This window comes from Mugil cephalus, chromosome 11, assembly GCF_022458985.1.
Source record: "Mugil cephalus isolate CIBA_MC_2020 chromosome 11, CIBA_Mcephalus_1.1, whole genome shotgun sequence".
In the NCBI taxonomy this organism is placed as follows: Eukaryota; Metazoa; Chordata; class Actinopteri; order Mugiliformes; family Mugilidae; genus Mugil; species Mugil cephalus.
In genome coordinates, this window is record NC_061780.1 from 2,776,718 (window position 1) to 2,794,530 (window position 17,813).

Consider the following 17,813-nt stretch of genomic DNA (forward strand, 5'->3'; position numbering starts at 1 on the left):
GCAGTCCGACTGACTTTAATGTTTTATATTGTTTCACTTCCTCATCGAGTTGCAGTAGAGGTGGAGCTTATTTATTTGTTTTGATCATCTTGATTTGAAAAAAATATGGAAAAACTGCTAGTTTTGTTCGACACAGTTACCCAGAAATATAAGGAAGGTGCTGTATTCAGTATTTTTCTTCAGGTCCAATCTTTTTTAAACTTTATTTCCTGCTTGGCACCAAAGAAAACAAAACAGAACACCTTAATAAACAGGGCAGATGGTGTGATTGAAGTGATAGCAGCAAGCACTGTGGTGCAGATAATACTGAGAGTTTTGTGAGTTAACTGGTGAAAAGCTGAGTTGGAGAAACAGTAGTTCTACAGTAATGGTCAAGTAATAAGATTTATCGTGCATTAGTGTTTTCATTTTGATCGTAGGCCTAGGAAGTTATTCTCGGCACACATTGTTACTGTACCTGTTTTACCTGTTTACCATTTCTGACTCCCAATTCATTCGCTCTGTCTCCCTCTCATGGTGAATTATGGTCAGAATGCTAAAATGCTCCAAAATGAAAAAACTGGAAAACTTGGCAAACTGGTATATCAGTGGCTTGTTTATTCCTCCCAGACAGTGGACACTACATAAGACTGACGCTCCACATGAATGAGTTTGTAATGTTACATATATCTGCAGTTGAATTTGAGTAAAATTCATTCCCACAAAGCTGCTTTCAGGTTCATTGTGTCAATAACAATAAGCTTTGCTGTATCTAACACAGTGACACTGATGAGTTTAATGGCTTCGTCCTAATCCTGAAAGCAGGGTAGACTGGCTCAGTGAATGTGGTGTAGAAGGTATGAAGGTGGATCAGTTTGTCAGAGGAGACAATGAAGAAGGACAGAGTGCCAGCACGCCAGTCCAGATGTACTCCAACCCTTTCATTTCTGGAAGGAGTTTTTTGGATGAAAATTCTGTTATTTTCGTGCAGGCCATAGCATTCACCATCAGAGAACTTAAGGCTCCAAGACTGATCATTCCTTCCAATGCAGGAGTCGTTATCTGCTCCTTTTCGTTCAATTCCTCTGTAAGTCACTCCTACATAAACCTGTCCTGTCCACTCAACCTCCCAGTAACGCCGTCCAGTCAGGCCATCTGTACACAGAAGCTGTTTCCAGAAGTCAAACCTCTCTGGATGATCAGGATATGACTGCTTTCTTTTCCCTGCTGTCACTTTTCTGTTATGATCTGACAATATGAGGTTTCTGTGTGCTGTGTTTGGGTCCAGTGTGAGTTCACAGGCATCTGATGGAGAGATAAAAGACAGCAGGATTTTCCATCTGACCAGTTTTAAAGACTGTCAATGATTTAATAAATGTACTTTTAAATAAATGGCACTGTGATGACTCTGATGTGTCTTCTACTGCTTTCATAAAGTGAGGATACAGTGGGGCAAAAAAATATTTAGGCAGCCATCACTCGTGCAAGTTCTCCCACTTAAAAAGATGAGAGAGGCCTGTAATTTTCATCATAGGTGCACTTCAACTATGAGAGACAGAATGGGGGGGGGGGAATTAATTGGTAAATTCCTCAGTAAAATAAGTATATGGTCAATAACAAAAGTTCATCTCAGTACTTTGTTGGCAATGACAGAGGTCAAACATTTCCTGTAAGTCTTCACAGAGTTTTCACACACTGTTGCTGGTATTTTGGCCCATTCCTCCATGCAGATCTCCTCTAGAGCAGTGATGTTTTGGGGCTGTTGCTGGGGAATATGGACTTTCAACTCCCTCCAAAGATTTTCTATGGGGTAGAGATCTGGAGACTGGCTAGGCCACTCAAGTACCTTGAAATGCTTCTTATGAAACCACTCCTTCGTTGCCCAAGCAGTGTGTTTGGGATCATTGTCATACTGAAAGACCTAGCCATGTTTCATCTTCAATGCCCTTGCTGATGGAAGGAGGTTTTCACTCAAAATCTCATGCTACATGGCCCCATTCATTCTTTCTTTTACACGTATCAGGCTTCCTGGTCCTGGTTCCTGCAGAAAAACAGCCCCAAAGCATGATGTTTCCACCCCTATGCTTCACAGTAGGTACAGTGTTCTTTGGGTGCAACTCAGCATTCCAAACACGACAAGTTGAGTTTTTACCAAAAAGTTCTATTTTGGTTTCATCTAACCATATGACATTCTCCCAATCGTCTTCTGGATCATCCAAATGCTCTCTAGTAAACTTCAGACAGGCCTGGACATGTACTGGCTTAAGCAGGGGGACACGTCTGGCACTGCAGGATTTATGTCCCTGGCGAGTAGTGTGTTACTGATGGTAGCCTTTGTTACTTGGGTCCCAGCTCTCTGCAGTTTCATTCACTAGGACCCCCGTGTGGTTGTGGGAATTTTGCTCACCGTTCTTGTGATCATTTTGACCCTATGGGATGAGATCTTGCGTGGAGCCCCAGATCGAGGGAGATTATCAGTGGTCTTGTATCTCTTCCATTTTCTAATAATTGCTCCCACAGTTGATTTCTTCAAACCAAGCTGTTTACCTATTGCAGATTCAGACTTCCCACCCAGCCTGGTGCAGGTCTACAATTTTGTTTCTGGTGTCCTTTGAAAGCTCTTTGGTCTTGGCCATAGTGGAGTTTCGAGTGTGACTGTTTGAGGTTGTGGACAGGTGTCTTTTATACTGATAACGAGTTCAAACAAGTGCCATTAATACAGGTAACGAGTGCAGGACAGAGGAGCCTCTTAAAGAAGAAGTCACAGGTCTGTGAGAGCCAGAATCTTGTTTGTCTGTAGGTGACCAAATACTTATTTTACTGAGGAATTTACCAATTAATTCATTAAAAATCCTACAATGTGTCTCTTCTGTCTCTCATAGTTGAAGTGTACCTATAATGAAAATTACAGGCCTCTCTCATCTTTTTAAGTGGGAGAACTTGCACAATTGGTGGTTGCCTAAATACTTTTTTGCCCCTCTGAATTTAGACCTGTCCTATCAGCATTAGCTATGTTGTACCATTTGTACATGCCTCTAAAAGTGGCATGTACAAACACCACATGCACACGTGTGCACGCACACATGCACACACAACAGATTAAAATGATATTGTTAGTAGTTGAACTTACACTTCTTCAGGCCAGGTTGCATAAATTGAGATCCCCTGTGGTCCTTCCTGGATCAAAAACAAAGTTCAATAATAGACTGAACTAATATTATGGTTAATCAAATGAATCAACAGAAATCACCTTAGAAGATAACAAAAGTATTGTCTCAAAACAAACATAACAAAAGCTTTCTGTAAAGAACATTTGAGTTTGAAAATACTTGATCTCTACACCCTTGCCTGTTCATACCTGAGAGTGGCCAGTCTACAGTTTTGATCCTCCAGTCGAGCAGAAAGTCGCCTCACTCCCAAGTCTTCTGGGTGATTGTATCTTAGGTCCAACTCTTTCAGATGAGAGGGGTTGGAACTTAGAGCTGAGGCCAGTGAGGCACAACCTCTCTTGGTGATTAGACAGCCTGACAGCCTATATACACACACACATACATCTGGTATCACATGTCAAGATGTGACATGTTTAAAGTCATCTTGTTTCTTGACAGTGAAGATTATTTGTACATGTAGCCTTTCATCTAGGGAAATCTGTTGAACCTGGACAAGATGCGTTTAGCAAAGGAATTGTGACCCAAGCTACAACTTTTAGTATGTATACGAATATGAGTGTGAGTGTGTGTGTGCCTGTGTATATGTAGTGTGTGTGCGTATGCGTGCGTGCACATGTATGTGTAGGTGCATTTATATGTGTCTATATGTGTGTATATGGAGGATGGTGGGGTGGGGGTTGATTTTGTTTCTTGTTGTAATGTTTTATGTTTTTATCTGTGTGAAGCATGTTGGGTTGCATTTTTTGTATGAAAAGTGCTATATAAATAAAGTTTGATTTAAATGAATAAATACATAATAAATAAAGTTCTGACCTGAGAGTTTCCAGTGTACAGTGAGGACTCTGTAGTCCTTCACAGAGTAGCTCCACTCCTGAATCCTGCAGGTCGTTGTTACTCAGGTCCAGCTCTCTCAGAGTGCAAGAATCAGAATTGAGAACTGAGGCCAGAACTTTACAGCTTCTCTCTGACAGATTGCAGCAACTCAATCTAAAGAAGTAAAGCAAATAAAAAATAAACTGTTTGGATTTTTTATTTTTATTCATACAAGTAGCTAATTCCTAAACTTACACAGCTTTAGTGGAGGCCTTGACCACTGGCAGCAGACCCACCAGAGCCTCATCTGAAGCAGAGTATTTCTTCAGGTCAAACTTGTCCAAATTTTCGTCTGCAGATAATAAGATGAAGGCCAGAGCTGACCACTGAGCAGGGCAAAACTTATCTGTGGACAGCATTCCTGTTCTCATGAGTCGCTGGATGTCATCCATTAGAGAAGTGTCCTCCAACTCCATCAGACAGTGAAACAAGTTGATGCTTTTGTCTGCACATATTATGTCACAGAACTTAAACTTGATGTATTCAACTATTTGGTCAGTTGTTGAAAAATTTGTTTTCCTCTGTGCCAGAAGGCCTTGTATAAGAGTGTGATTGGTCGGAAGTGAAAGACCCAGGAGGAACCGAAGGAATAGATCCAGGTGTCCGTTTGGACTCTGTAAGGCCTTGTCCACTGCATTCTGGTAGAGAGATAATGGATCAGATGTGTCCAGAAGAGAAGCTGATGGTTCTTCTGACAGCAGATTGACACCTGTGTTGACGAATGTCAGATGGACATGAAGAGCAGCCAGAAACTCCTGAACACTCAGATGGACGAAGCAGAAGACCTTGTCCTGGTACAGGCCTCTCTCCTCTTGAAATATCTGTGTGAACACTCCTGAGTAGACTGAGGCAGCTCTGATATCAATGCCACACTCTGTCAGGTCTGACTCATAGAAGATCATGTTGCCTTTCTGCAGTTGATCAAAAGCCAGTTTACACAAAGACTCAATCATCATCCTGCTCTCTGGACTCCAGTGTGGGTCTGTCTCAGATCCACCATCATATTTGACCTTCTTCATTTTGGTCTGGACCACCAGGTAGTGAATGTACATCTCAGTCAGGGTCTTGGGCAGCGCTCCTCCCTCTCTGGTTTTCAACACATTCTCCAGAACTGTAGCAGTGATCCAGCAGAAGACTGGAATGTGACACATGATGTGGAGGCTTCGTGATGTCTTAATGTGGGAGACTATCCTGCTGGCCTCCTCCTCATCTCTGAATCTCTTCCTGAAGTACTCATCCTTCTGTGGGTCAGTGAACCCTCTGATCTCCGTCACCATGTCAACACACTCAGGAGGGATCTGATTGGCTGCTGCAGGTCGTGTGGTTATCCAGAGCTGAGCAGAGGGAAGCAGTTTCCCCCTGATGATGTTTGTCAGAAGCACATCCACTAAGGTGGACTCCGTAACATCAGTCAGGATCTCATTGTTGTGGAAGTCCAGAGGAAGACGACATTCATCCAGACCATCAAAGATTAATACAACCTGGAACTCTTCAAACTTGCAGATTCCTGCTTCTTTGATTTCAGGAAAGAAGTGATGAACAAGTTCCACTAAACTAAATTTTCTCTCCTTTAGCACATTCAGCTCTCTAAAAGAAAATGGAAACAGGAACTGTATGTCCTGGTTGGCTTTGTCTTCAGCCCAGTCCAGAGTGAACTTCTTTGTTAGAACAGTTTTTCCAATGCCAGCCACTCCTTTTGTCATCACCGTTCTGATTGGTACATCTCTTCCAGGTGGACCTTTGAAGATATCTTGACATCTGATTATTGTTTGTGGTCTGCCTGGTTTCCTGAATTCTTTTTCAATCTGTCTGACTTCATGTTCACTGTTGACCTCTGCAGTCCCTCCATCTGTGATGTAAAGCTCTGTGTAGATCTGATTCAGACGGGCTGGATTTCCTGCTTTAGCAATCCCCTCAAACACACACTGAAACCTCTTCTTCAGCCTCGATTTGAGTTTATGGTGACACAAGGCTCCAAGAGTTCCTACAAGAAAAAATGACAAAATGTATTATATTACACTAGACTGCAGATATAAGTAAATGGCAGAAAATGTATAAAACAAGATGACACATACAAACTAATAATACATATTATATTTGTAAATAATTACTAGTGTACACCTTGAGCACAGAACCAGATTAGCACTTGATTGTAGTTACAGAATGTGTCTGATGAATTCTTTCTAATAAATCTTGGGTGAGGTCCTGGTTGGGGATAGATGAATTCTAAGGAAATTTAGATAAGTGTTCTTCACTTTGCTAGATCATTATCCACCACTCACTCTTTTTTTCAGTGGAATGTTGAGGTCTTTTTATTTGCAGAGGTCACCAGGCGGTCCTCAGAAACCAAATCACTGATTTGACCTAACCAGATGTTCCTGCTCTCTCTGGATTCGTTTAATTTTTACAGTCCAGGGTGACCAGTTTCACTTGTACTGGGCACATTAAAGTTAAGGGCTCACGGCAGCATTTTCCACATGAAAATTCCCATAAAATAAAATAAAATAAAATAAAATAAAATAAAATAAAATAATGAAGGTATAAATAGCACCTGTCCATGAAACTGCCAACCAAAAGACAGTTGTAAAAAAGGGGGATTACAATTGCAATATTTCTTGGAACCTATCTCCTTTCATTAGTGGATTTAAAACCACTAATAAATACAACTGTGACTTGAATATCTCATGATCAACAACTTACACAAGAATGTAGTGGCCAACACCTGAGTAACGGTGGCATAGCTTTGTCTTACTACACAAATGGTTGCATCACCATTTTTAATTGTGTGTAATTATAATGACTGGGTTTACTCCATGCTGTGGTTTGCGACACCCATATTCATACATCTTCAAGTTCAAAATTCCAGCGGGTGCGTAAATCAAGAAAGGTGCAGATACTTGTGAGGTCAGTTTTATTTATTCAGAGTCATATAATACTGACCCAGACATTTTACATACCCCCCCAGCTTGAACAAACAGTTTGGAAAGTGTCTGCAGCCAATAAGTATAGATCTGTTGTAATGTTTTCTTATTATCAGACTTTAGGTGTATACATTTTAAACACACTCTTTAACAAACCTTAAAAAAAGCCTCTTACGGTTTTGGAGGAAGTCAGCCAGCTCCTTCTGTTTCATTCTCCTCATGAACTGCATTGCGATTTTCAGAAAAGCTTTTCTGCTGCTCTTCATCTGCTCTTCCTCTTCACCATTAATCGCCTGAGACTCATCATCATAGCTCTCAAAGTACTCTGGATCCAGAAACCTCTGGAGCTCCTTCAACTCATTCTTCACAAAAGTAACGATGTGCTCCTCTAGAATCTGTGATAAAACAATATTAATTTAAATTCAGACTCAGAGTCTAACATTTATTTCCCTTTCAGTCAATGGAAATTCAAGCCTCGGATTCCCTTCGATGATCACCAGTATCTTACTCACCGTTCACGTTTCGTGAACTCACCGCTGAATAAGGCCTTGACATTCGTCAATCTTATTTGGCTGCGCAGAAAAAGTATGACAAGACCTTCAGGGAGTGCAGTCTACTGTGCTTTACTGAAACGTGGCTAACAGGTAGCATCCCAGATGCTAACGTGGAGCTGCGTGGGACTTCAGCACAGTCAGAGCGGACAGAGACACAAGAGCCTGTGGTAAGCGCAAAGTAAGCACAAAGGAGAAGGACATCCTGGACATGTGAACGTTAAAATCTCCACATGCGGCAGGGACATTGAACTCTAAGTTGTAAGTCTAAGTCCCTACTACCTGCCCAGGGACTTCAGCCACTGCATTGTTTTCATTTTTTATATTCCTCCGCGATCCAATGTGGAGTTGTGATTGGAGTGTGACATCATCCACAGCGCTGTTGCTAAAATACAAACAACATCCTAAGGCATTTGTGCTAATCTCTGGGGACTTTAATCACGTAACTCTGGACAAAATACTGCCTGTTTTTCACCAGCAATGGGTCCCGAGAAACGGAATTGAGAAACACTGCTATACACCAAGAGTAAGGAGATTACCAACAACCACATGCTCATTCAGGAAGTGGACCAGTGGACCAGTGGACCAATGGACCTGAGCAGTCTCTAAAAGACTGCTTTGAGAGAACAGACTGGGATGCATTGCAGGGCTCTAACAGTGGAAACATGAACAGCACTAAGAACTATATAAAATTCTTGTTGTTGCCAACAACAAGCCCTGGATAACCACAGATATCAAGGGCCTTCTGAACCACTAAAAGAAAGCCTTCAAAGATGGTGATTCACAGGAGCTCAAGCGGGTAATAGAGGAACTCAGAGTCCAGCTCAAGCAGGCCAAGGAGCAGTACAGAAGGAAAATAGAACAAAGGATGCTGAACAACAATATGAGAGAGATGGTGGTGGACTTTAGAAGATTCAGGTTGCACCCCGAACCTGTCCTCATCAAAGGAGACTGTGTGGAGGCAGAACACACCTATAAATACCCGGGAGTGCAGCTGTAAGATAAAATGGACTGTACGGTATATATTCTATACGATATACAGTTACTAACCACAAAAATTGAGCTCAAGGCTGTTTGATGACCATCGTGAACCTCCTCAGATGATTTCTCCTGAACCCTGTGGAGAAAATATGATTCATTAGTACTGATGGTCAGACTACTTTCATGTGTAGCTCAACACTAAACACTAAATCAGGACAGTGAGATGCTGTTAACCCAAGCACATTAAGACATTTGTAAATATCACATGTAGAGATAATTAGTGGCATCAAAAAGCAGCTTGCTCCTGTATTCTGCACAATCCTGAAAGAGTTAAAAGTTTGGAGGAAGCAGCAACACAGGCAGAAATTCAATGTTTTTGTACAAATAGTTCCCTGCACAGACAATATCTGCATCTAAAAATAAAGTAACAAGTTCATTAGACTTGCTTTAAAAATGAAACTTACGAAAGGAATTCCATACCATTTCATTAATTCAACTATATTTTTAAATTGTTTCTACTAAGATTTATCATCTTGACAACTAATGGCAAGTTTTAATGTTTACCTAAACTTCAAACTGATTTCAAATCCTATTGTGTAGAGCCTTGTTTAAAAGCTATCACCATTTTATAGTAATAGTTCTAGTTAAAAAAAAAAAAAAATAGATAAATAAATGTTGGAAGCCTCTATATTTCCCAATATTGATAGGATATCATGATTCCTCCTCCCCTTTTCACTTTTTTCAACACAAAACTTAAAGACATGTGTTAAAGGAACATTGAAGTCCAGTCAATGGATTATTTAAAGTTTAAGGTCTAAAATGTTTCGATAACTTAATGGTGCATGATATTTAAGAAAGATTCATGAGTGTGACAGATCAGTATTACACATATTTGAGGTAGAGTGCATCTATGATTATAGCACCTATGATTATAGATACACTGAGAGGACGGAAATATTACTGTAGTTTAACATTAGTCAGACATTAGTCTCAGCACAGACAATTTCTGCAACAAAAAGAAAAGTCTTCAGCGGGGAAAAACCCTTTTGCAATCTAAAGAATGGAATAGCTATTGTCTTGATTATAGATAAACAGAGAGAGTAGAGATACCATTTTTGACTTGCTAAATACTACCTTTTAAAGACAAGAGGGATCCATGAACCATACTCTGTTGGGCTCCTGTTTCTGTATTCTGCACAGTCCTGAAAGAAGTGCAGAAGTAACAGCAGCCTCGAGTTAGTCTGTGATTATAGATAAACTGAGAGGACAGACATGTTACTGTAGTTTAATATTAGTCAAACCGTTCCCAGCACAGACAATTTCTGCAACTAAAAAGTTCAGCTGACTTGCTCTAAAGATGAATTATGAATCACCTTTTGAAAACAAGAGGAGGATCCATAGAACCATCACTCTTCATGGACACATAGCTTGTGTCTCCTGTATTCTGCACAGTCCTGAAAGAAGTGTAGAAGTAACAGCAGCCTCGAGTTAGTCTGTGATTATAGATAAACTGAGAGGACAGACATGTTACTGTAGTTTAATATTATACTACTAAAAACAGTTTAGTTGACTTGTTCTGAAAATTATTCTTACCTTTTAAAGACAAGAGGAGGATCCATGGAACCATTACTCTGCATGGACACATAGCTTGTGTCTCCTGTATTCTGCACAGTCCTGAAAGAAGTGTAGAAGTAACAGCAGCCTCGAGTTAGTCTGTGATTATAGATAAACTGAGAGGACAGACATGTTACTGTAGTTTAATATTAGTCACTGTCTAGCCAGTTTGAACTGTTCATTGTTGCTAAAGATTATTATGATACCTTTTGAAAACAAGAGGAGGATCCATAGAACCATCACTCTTCATGGACACATAGCTTGTGTCTCCTGTATCTGTCGGGTGGAGCACAGGTTGTCTGATATAGTAACGAAGGAGATGTACTAGTTAATTATACACACAAAACTGCGAATATCTACCTTTTACGGGAGGATATGAATATGGGAAATACTGTGTCGTATTACAGCTGAAAGTGTATACAGGGGTTGTCTGTGATTAATACAGAGACAGCTGTTACTGTAGTTTAATATTAGTCAAACTGTTCCTAGCACAGACAATTTCTGCAACTAAAAAGTTCAATTGACTTGCTCTAAAGATGAATTATGAATCACCTTTTGAAAACAAGAGGAGGATCCATGGAACCATCACTCTTCATGGACACACAGCTTTTGTCTCCTGTATTCTGCACAGTCCTGAAAGAAGTGTAGAAGTAACAGCAGCCTAGAGTTAGTCTGTGATTATAGATAAACTGAGAGGACAGACATGTTACTGTAGTTTGACATTATACTACTAAAAACAGTTTAGTTGACTTGTTCTGAAAATTATTCTTACCTTTTAAAGACAAGAGGAGGATCCATGGAACCATTACTCTTCATGGACACACAGCTTGTGTCTCCTGGGTTTCTGATGTGACCCCAAAAGACAGGGCATGATTAAATCCAAAAGATGAGGATTTTTTTTCTTGTTTGACTCTTGTTATCTTGGATTCTGCTCCCTTTATGTATTTCAGTTGTCTTTGTGTATTGTGACTCTCCTTTCTTTTTTGTTTGTCCTTCATCAGTCTCATCTGAGCTTACCTGAGTCTTGCCAGGCCTTAGCCCCATCTTTCCCTTGAACTCAACCTCCCACCAACCTTCACCTTTTTACCTAGGTGTGAAACCTTCACTCTTAACCCCCATTGGTCACCATAAGACCAAGACCTCTGATGTCAATAAAAGGAAGAGATGCCCTCCCTCTCGTCTCTTACACACTTTACTCTTCTTTTTGCATCCCAAGATGGAGCTGCTGCTCCTCACCGGGAGCAACTGCTACAGCTCTCCAACTTCCATGAGGCCTGCACACATCTTGGAGTGATCATACACTCTCACCAACACACACACATCCACATGTGTAGATAGTGTATGTAGCTCACCTAAATAGTTAAATGTTTTGTTATTTAATTTTCTAGATGTGTCCTATAAACCTTCTTTGAAACTTTGCTCGTCTGTTAATGTTGTACAAGAGTGAATATGCCAACCTCTACACTGTAGAACTCTCAAATCCTTCAAATTTTCTACTATTAATAAGGCAATATTGTTTGTGATTATATAATAATAAAAAAAAATATAGTTAGCATACCCACCTTTATGAGACTGATTTTTGGTAAATTGTCTGGTTCCCCGAGGTGGATTTAATGTTAATAATTAATAGTTCAATATTAATATTTTACAAATCTGATATCCAATAACCTGTAAACCGTAAATAGCGCCCTCTATGTCAAATAGAGCCCAACATTTATAGTGCATAACCTTGATCAGCACTGTTTGTAGGAGCCGGTGTACAATTCACAACATTTGCAGCTGCCTGTGTGAGGCCTCCTAAAATTCCCAACATAAATGGTGCTGAGGCATCATACCATTAACAGTAATATTATAGTTGTGCCAGAGCACAACATAAATGGTACTTTCATGTGAGGCTTCATATTCTTCATATTCTAACTAATATATTTACATTATAGTGGTGCCAGAGCACAACAGAACACTGCAGCTTAATCAATGACGTGGTTGACTTATGTCCAAAATATTTAGCCTCGTCACATCAGACCAATGAAATCGCTGAACAGGTCAGAGTGGACCAATGAAAATGCTCAAATTAAATCAAACGCACTCCCACTAAATTCTTCAGATCAGTCATTTTGTGCTTCATGCACACACCCTCATCATGGAAAACACACAAAGAAATGCATATGATGCAGCTTTCAAGTTAAAGGCGATTGATCTGGCTGTCAAAGATAATAGAACTGCTGCACATAAGCTTGGCATCAATGAATCGATTGTGAGTCTCAATGCAAAAAGACGACAAAAGCTTTCAGAGGTCAGAAAAGGAGATGGCCCAAACTTGAAAACATTCTTGAAGACTAGGTAAACACACAGAGAGCAGACTGCCGAGGTGTTTCCACCGTTCAGATCTGACTGAAAGCCACAACAATCGCCAACGAAAAGAAAGCATTTACAGTATGTATTTGTGTATGTTACCGGTACGTATTTAAAAGTTAAAAAATCTGTTTGTGTAACATCTTTCTGTGTAAATATCTCATGTTATAATATGGACAACTGCAGCTTATAGTCAAGTGTGGCCTATATATATACAAATTCCTTTTTTCTTTTTAAAATGGGTGGGTGTGGCTTACATTCAGGTGCATTCAATAGTCCAGAAATTAGGTAATCTTGCTTAAATCCAGGAGTGCCTTTTTTGTTTGTCCTGAAAGTTTTTAAGTTTATTGAAAGCTCTCTATTTATCACTCATTCGCATGTCTCTTACATTTGGGTCTTCTGATTTGTAACACCTCATTAAAACATCAGTCTAGAAAGGCCAGAACACGTAATATTCTGAGAGTCAAAAGACCAAGAAAAACATTTCAACCCTTCTCAAACAAAACCTGATGTTTTTTATTTCGAAATCCTAAGGTTGGAGGAGAATCGAGACTTTCAGTTGTTCTTTGGTAGCGACAGGATCTTACCTCTTAGGTTTGGTCTGTCTCTGGGACAGACTGTGATTTGGTGGCAGGATTCTCTCATCTTTCTCCTTAGACGTACTCATGATAGACTTTACACCTGTACACAAACACAGCCAACATGCTGGTTGAGTGCTGAATACTTTCAGTTTATCACTGAATTTCAATAAATTGCTAAGCATAGAGTATAAAACAGTTGACCGTTGACAGTACCTTTTTCAGCTGCTGCAGTCCATGTCAGGAGAAGCACAGTCCTCCTCTGACCTTCCAATGAACTGATATGTCAGGCAAGAATGCAGTCCGACTGACAGTGTTGGACTGGCTTTACAGTGTTTCACTTCCTCATCAAGTTACAGTAGAGGTGGAGCTTATTTTATGTTTTTATCATCTTGATATAGAAAAAAATATGGAAAAACTGTTGTGTTTTGTTCGACACGGTTACCTAGAAATATAAGGAAGGTGCTGTATTAAGTATTTGTCTTCAGGTCCAATCTTTTTTAAAACTTTATTTCCTGCTTGACACCAAAGAAAACGAAACAGAATACTTGCATAAAAGAGGGCAGGAACGCTGGTGTAGATAAGCCTACCTTTGTTTGATCAAAGGGCAGATATTTGTTAACAATCTGTTGGGAAAGGCACACTGTATTGAGACTTCTGAAGTTTTACTTTTACAATGTGAGTGGAATATGTGTCTATTCAAAAACTTTTAATGAGTGGCTTTATCAGTCCTCGTCACTGTAAATCTTATCTTAATCTTATTTTGGATGTTGTCCTTCAAACCCTGCTGTATGTCTTCTACGTTTCTCTATTCAGGATTTCATGTCAGTGATTGGAAGGGATTGCAGCCAGCACTCATGACTCAGCAACTCAGGTGGTGCAGTGAATACTGAGAGTTTTGCGAGTTAACTGGTGAAAAGCTGAGTTGTACTAGTGGTGGGAACCATCGTTCTTTTTACTGTACCGTATCACTCGGATCAGCTCATTAAAATGATTCATTCAATTGATTCGTTCATCGAATCAGTCAGTAACATTTAATTGTGGAAATTAAACAAGTTGTAAATGAAAAAAATGCAGGCGTTAACATTACAATTTACATCACATCTGGGGTGTACTGTTAAATAATTTGTGTTAAATAAAAACTATTTAATAAAATAAAAATAATGTTTGCCCCGTCCAACCCCCACCATTAACATCGTAACGGCGATTAAAAGTACAACGCAGGCGATGCAAATTATAAATGTAAAACAATGGTCGGCAATGACACAGAGGCTGACTCGCGACCTGCAGTGAACTGGTTCACTTGACGAACGAATCACTAACTGATCCGTTCACGTACTGGTGGTTCACTTGGTGAACGAATCAGTCAGTGATCCGTTCGCAAACTGACTCGAGCCAGTGATGCAACGTGAATCAGTGGATCAGTAGCATTCACTGACCGGATCCCTCTCCTCAATCACTCACTATATTCCTCCATTTGCTGCAACAAAGGCTTAAGACCCAACACTAAGAGATGCGTTTACAGCCTTTCAAATAAACAAAGTACAGCCTTTATGACTGTCTATGCTTTATTCTACTGAAATTAATACAAAAAAAATATGAAAGTGGAAAATAAAGATAAAGCAAAAGGATAAACAAACACTATTGTATATTTTAACATATTAACACATTTTAACAATCAAAAATAAAAACAGGCCTCGTTCATCACGCACCATCCCCCTGCGCTATCTGCCGGCTAACTGCGTCATTGACCAAAGTTTCACGAAGAGTCACGAGTCAGAAAATGCATGCGCGGGCCACGTGTTCGCGGGTGAGCTCTGTTCAACTGAACTGAGAAAATAACGAATCAGTTCATAAAGTGATCCGATACAGTTCGTTTACTCAAAAGGCCCAACATGAGTAGTCAAATTTATTTACAAACGTATGAATGGCCATTCGCGTTTGTGTGTACAATTGTTTACTACATCCAAGGGGCAAAAATCCAATACATTGGTGGTCAAAGAGGGAGGGTAATTAACTTGAACTTAAGCTTTGATCGCCTGGGAAATCATCATGGATGTGCATGAAACTAAAAGAGCCCACCGAGGCTATTGTGCAATCAGTTGAAATAAACATTAATAGTAACAGTGTCGCTAGCAAAAGGACGAAGAAAAACGTGTTTTAACATTAACTGCAAAGGATTTCAAAAGGATTTTAAAAGTTTGAAAGGTTACAAAACACTCGTAAAGCCAAGCTAAATAAAGAGAAAAGGTGCAAGTGTTTATGCAAACCAATGATAAAGCAAAGGTGCAAGGGGTTCTTGATGATCTCCTTATCTGTGTGATGAAGCCCAAGGTGTTCATGTTTTTTTGATGGGAATTGTACCTGATGATGAAAAAGAGAAACAGGTTCAAAGCCAAACTGATATGCGATGATGAATTAATTTTCTAACATGAAAAAATAGGTACCAGGTTCTGAACAAACATTGAAGGGATCATGATGATGTTGATGATGAAGTGAATCCAGAGGACAGTATTTCAAATGTAGCCAGCAAACATTCAAGCGGAAAAATCTCCCGTAGAGGAAGGTCAAGCACTGCCTCCCCTTCAAGAGTTAAAGCAGAGGCTGAAAGAGCTGCGTTGCTCGCTCATGCTGCAGCATTACAGAAAATCCATGCTTTGGAGGAACAAGACCAACAGCTCACAGGGAAAAAGGAACAGCTTGAGTTGCAAACTAAGCTAGCCGCATCCAATGCTAGGCTAGCAGTTTTACAGGCCTCTGACATTCAAAGTGTTTCTCATAGTCAAATGCAATGAATTCTTACCTGGAAAAGAAAAATAAGGCAATAGAATCCCTCAAGCTCAATCCAATAGCCAAGGCATACAGACCTGTAAATCAGAACAAACAATCGTCACAGGACTGGTCACTTCCAACATCTAACCGAGCACCAGCTGCTACGCTAGTACAGGAGGCTAGCCAACAATGGACCACTGGACAAAATGAGTGGAAGGATTCAAAAGTGCAAGATGTCAGCTCCATAACACCAGTAAACACATCCTCGCAGCCTTTGGAACATGCATTGATGAACGCTCAGCCGCTGGATGAAAGGCAGTTTGGAAGCATCTGTGCCATAATGGAAAGGCAGAAAGCAATAACATCAGCTCTCGTTTATCAGCAACGTCTCATGTTATTGCCAGCAAGAGTATTTCTTTCAAAAGAGCATTTGAGCAAGGTGTGGAGCAGAAGGTCAGCAGAAGTAATTATCTGTATTACCTTGAACAATTTACCAGAGGACAGCCACGGGAACTGGTTCGGAGTTGCCAGCATATGGCTCCAGGGGAGGATTATTCTCAGGCAAAGCTGCTACTTCAACATCACTTTGGTAATGAGTTCAAGATCGCCCCTGCCTAAATTGACAAGGTCTTGGCCTGGCCTGCAATAAAGGCAGAGGATGTAAATGCATTGCAAAACTATTCTCTGTTCCTGGCATGATTTTCACCTTTCACCTGAGCTGTCTCATTTGCAGGTGGCTAATTCTTTGGATACAGATGCATGTATCAGTGCCCTCCACCGTTTCATCTGCAGGAGAGGTCAGGTTGCTCTCATTTGATCAATGGAACCAACATCATCGGAGCAGAGAGGGAGTTCGAATTCAACCACATGATTGTATTGCAGGTGGTGGAAAAGTTTAGATGTATTGCTCTGGCTGGTGACAACAGTGTTTTTGCACAACTTAGATTTATAATTTTTCAGTATCCTCCTTGTTAAAACCAAAATAATGTCACACGATTAAAAACGCATTTCTCTTTGGAACAAGCTACTGCTTTTCCTCCTCCTCGACTAGGTCTACCTCCGCTGCCGGCGCTGCAGCTGCCGACTCGACGTTTAAACGCTCCTCCATTTCGTCACCGTCTTTTCCCCTTCTTGTTACAGACTGGATGGGGCGGAGTCATGTGACTACAAACGCTGTACTACGTGTGCAGCGTCTTAAGGAGAGCATCCTACCTACACACACAGCCAAAAGACAAAAAACTCTTTTTTTTAAAAAAATACCGAATATACTGACATGGGCAAAATAAATTCGGTTATCGTCGTAAATTTCGGTATCGGTAAATTTTCAGTTTATTGCCCAAGCCTATGGAAACGGACTGTGAAAAGTCATGGATGAAGCATAGACAGCAGCACCCGCTACAACACCGGCAGCTGCAGCACCGACGGCAGCAGCACCTGTCTCCATGGTAGGCAGCATTCAGCTGGCTCCTCCAGGCAACTTTGACTTTAGTAACGCAAGTGAGTGGCCAAAATCGATAAGACGTTTTGAGTGCTTTAGAATTGAATCAAGCCCGAATAAAGAGTCACAAGAATATCAAGTAAATACTCTGATGTACACTCTAGGGGATGAAGCTGAAAAAATATTGAATGTCCTGCCTCTAAAGGCAGATAAGAAGTCTTATGAAGAAGTCAAAATGGCCTTTGACAGACGTTGTGTGAGTAAAAGAAATGTAATTTTTGAATGAGCACGGTTTAATAGATGAAACCAGGAGTCGAGTGCAGTTAATCATTTATAACTGCTGTCTACAGTTTAGCAAAACATTGTGCTTTTGGAAACCTAAGAGAGGAACTAACCAGAGAAAGGATAGTTGTGGGACTACAGGATGCAAAACTATCAGAGTCACTGCAGATGGATCCTGAGCTCACATTAGCAGAAACTGTCGCCAAAGTGTGTCACCACGTGGAAATAAAAAAGCTGCAGCCTGTACTGCATGGAAAAGTGGATGAAAGTCAGTCTGGCACCTTGTATGATATGACGGGGAG

At 40.4% G+C, this 17,813-nt stretch overlaps 2 protein-coding genes across 3 annotated transcripts in view; both read right to left on the reverse strand.

Moving 5' to 3' along the window:
• The window catches only part of LOC125016713 (NLR family CARD domain-containing protein 3-like), a 28,251-nt gene extending 11,344 nt beyond the window's left edge, over nt 1-16,907 (reverse strand). Inside the window, exons 1-9 of one of the 2 annotated variants that reach the window (XM_047599366.1) lie at nt 16,505-16,907; nt 16,272-16,431; nt 15,823-15,886; nt 15,467-15,602; nt 13,236-15,383; nt 13,029-13,122; nt 10,862-10,933; nt 10,642-10,722; nt 10,069-10,149 (exon numbers count right to left, since the gene is read on the reverse strand). In XM_047599366.1, coding sequence (XP_047455322.1) covers nt 10,069-10,149; nt 10,642-10,722; nt 10,862-10,933; nt 13,029-13,108 — 314 coding nt within the window. In that variant the 5' untranslated portion in view covers nt 13,109-13,122; nt 13,236-15,383; nt 15,467-15,602; ... (1 more) ...; nt 16,272-16,431; nt 16,505-16,907. Of the gene's footprint in view, nt 1-10,068; nt 10,150-10,295; nt 10,314-10,641; nt 10,723-10,861; nt 10,934-13,028; nt 13,123-13,235; nt 15,384-15,466; nt 15,603-15,822; nt 15,887-16,271; nt 16,432-16,504 lie in introns of those variants that run through there. The other variant, XM_047599368.1, reaches the window with a different exon arrangement.
• On the reverse strand, nt 592-8,678 carry LOC125016715 (protein NLRC3-like). Its single transcript, XM_047599369.1, has 7 exons — nt 8,545-8,678; nt 7,119-7,338; nt 4,218-6,006; nt 3,963-4,136; nt 3,338-3,511; nt 3,110-3,156; nt 592-1,284 (listed from the first exon to the last, which is right to left on the reverse strand). Exons 2-7 carry the CDS (start codon nt 7,207-7,209, stop codon nt 752-754), a joined length of 2,808 nt encoding a protein of 935 aa, XP_047455325.1. The 5' UTR covers nt 7,210-7,338; nt 8,545-8,678; the 3' UTR covers nt 592-751.
• Nucleotides 16,908-17,813: the final 906 nt, after the last annotated feature.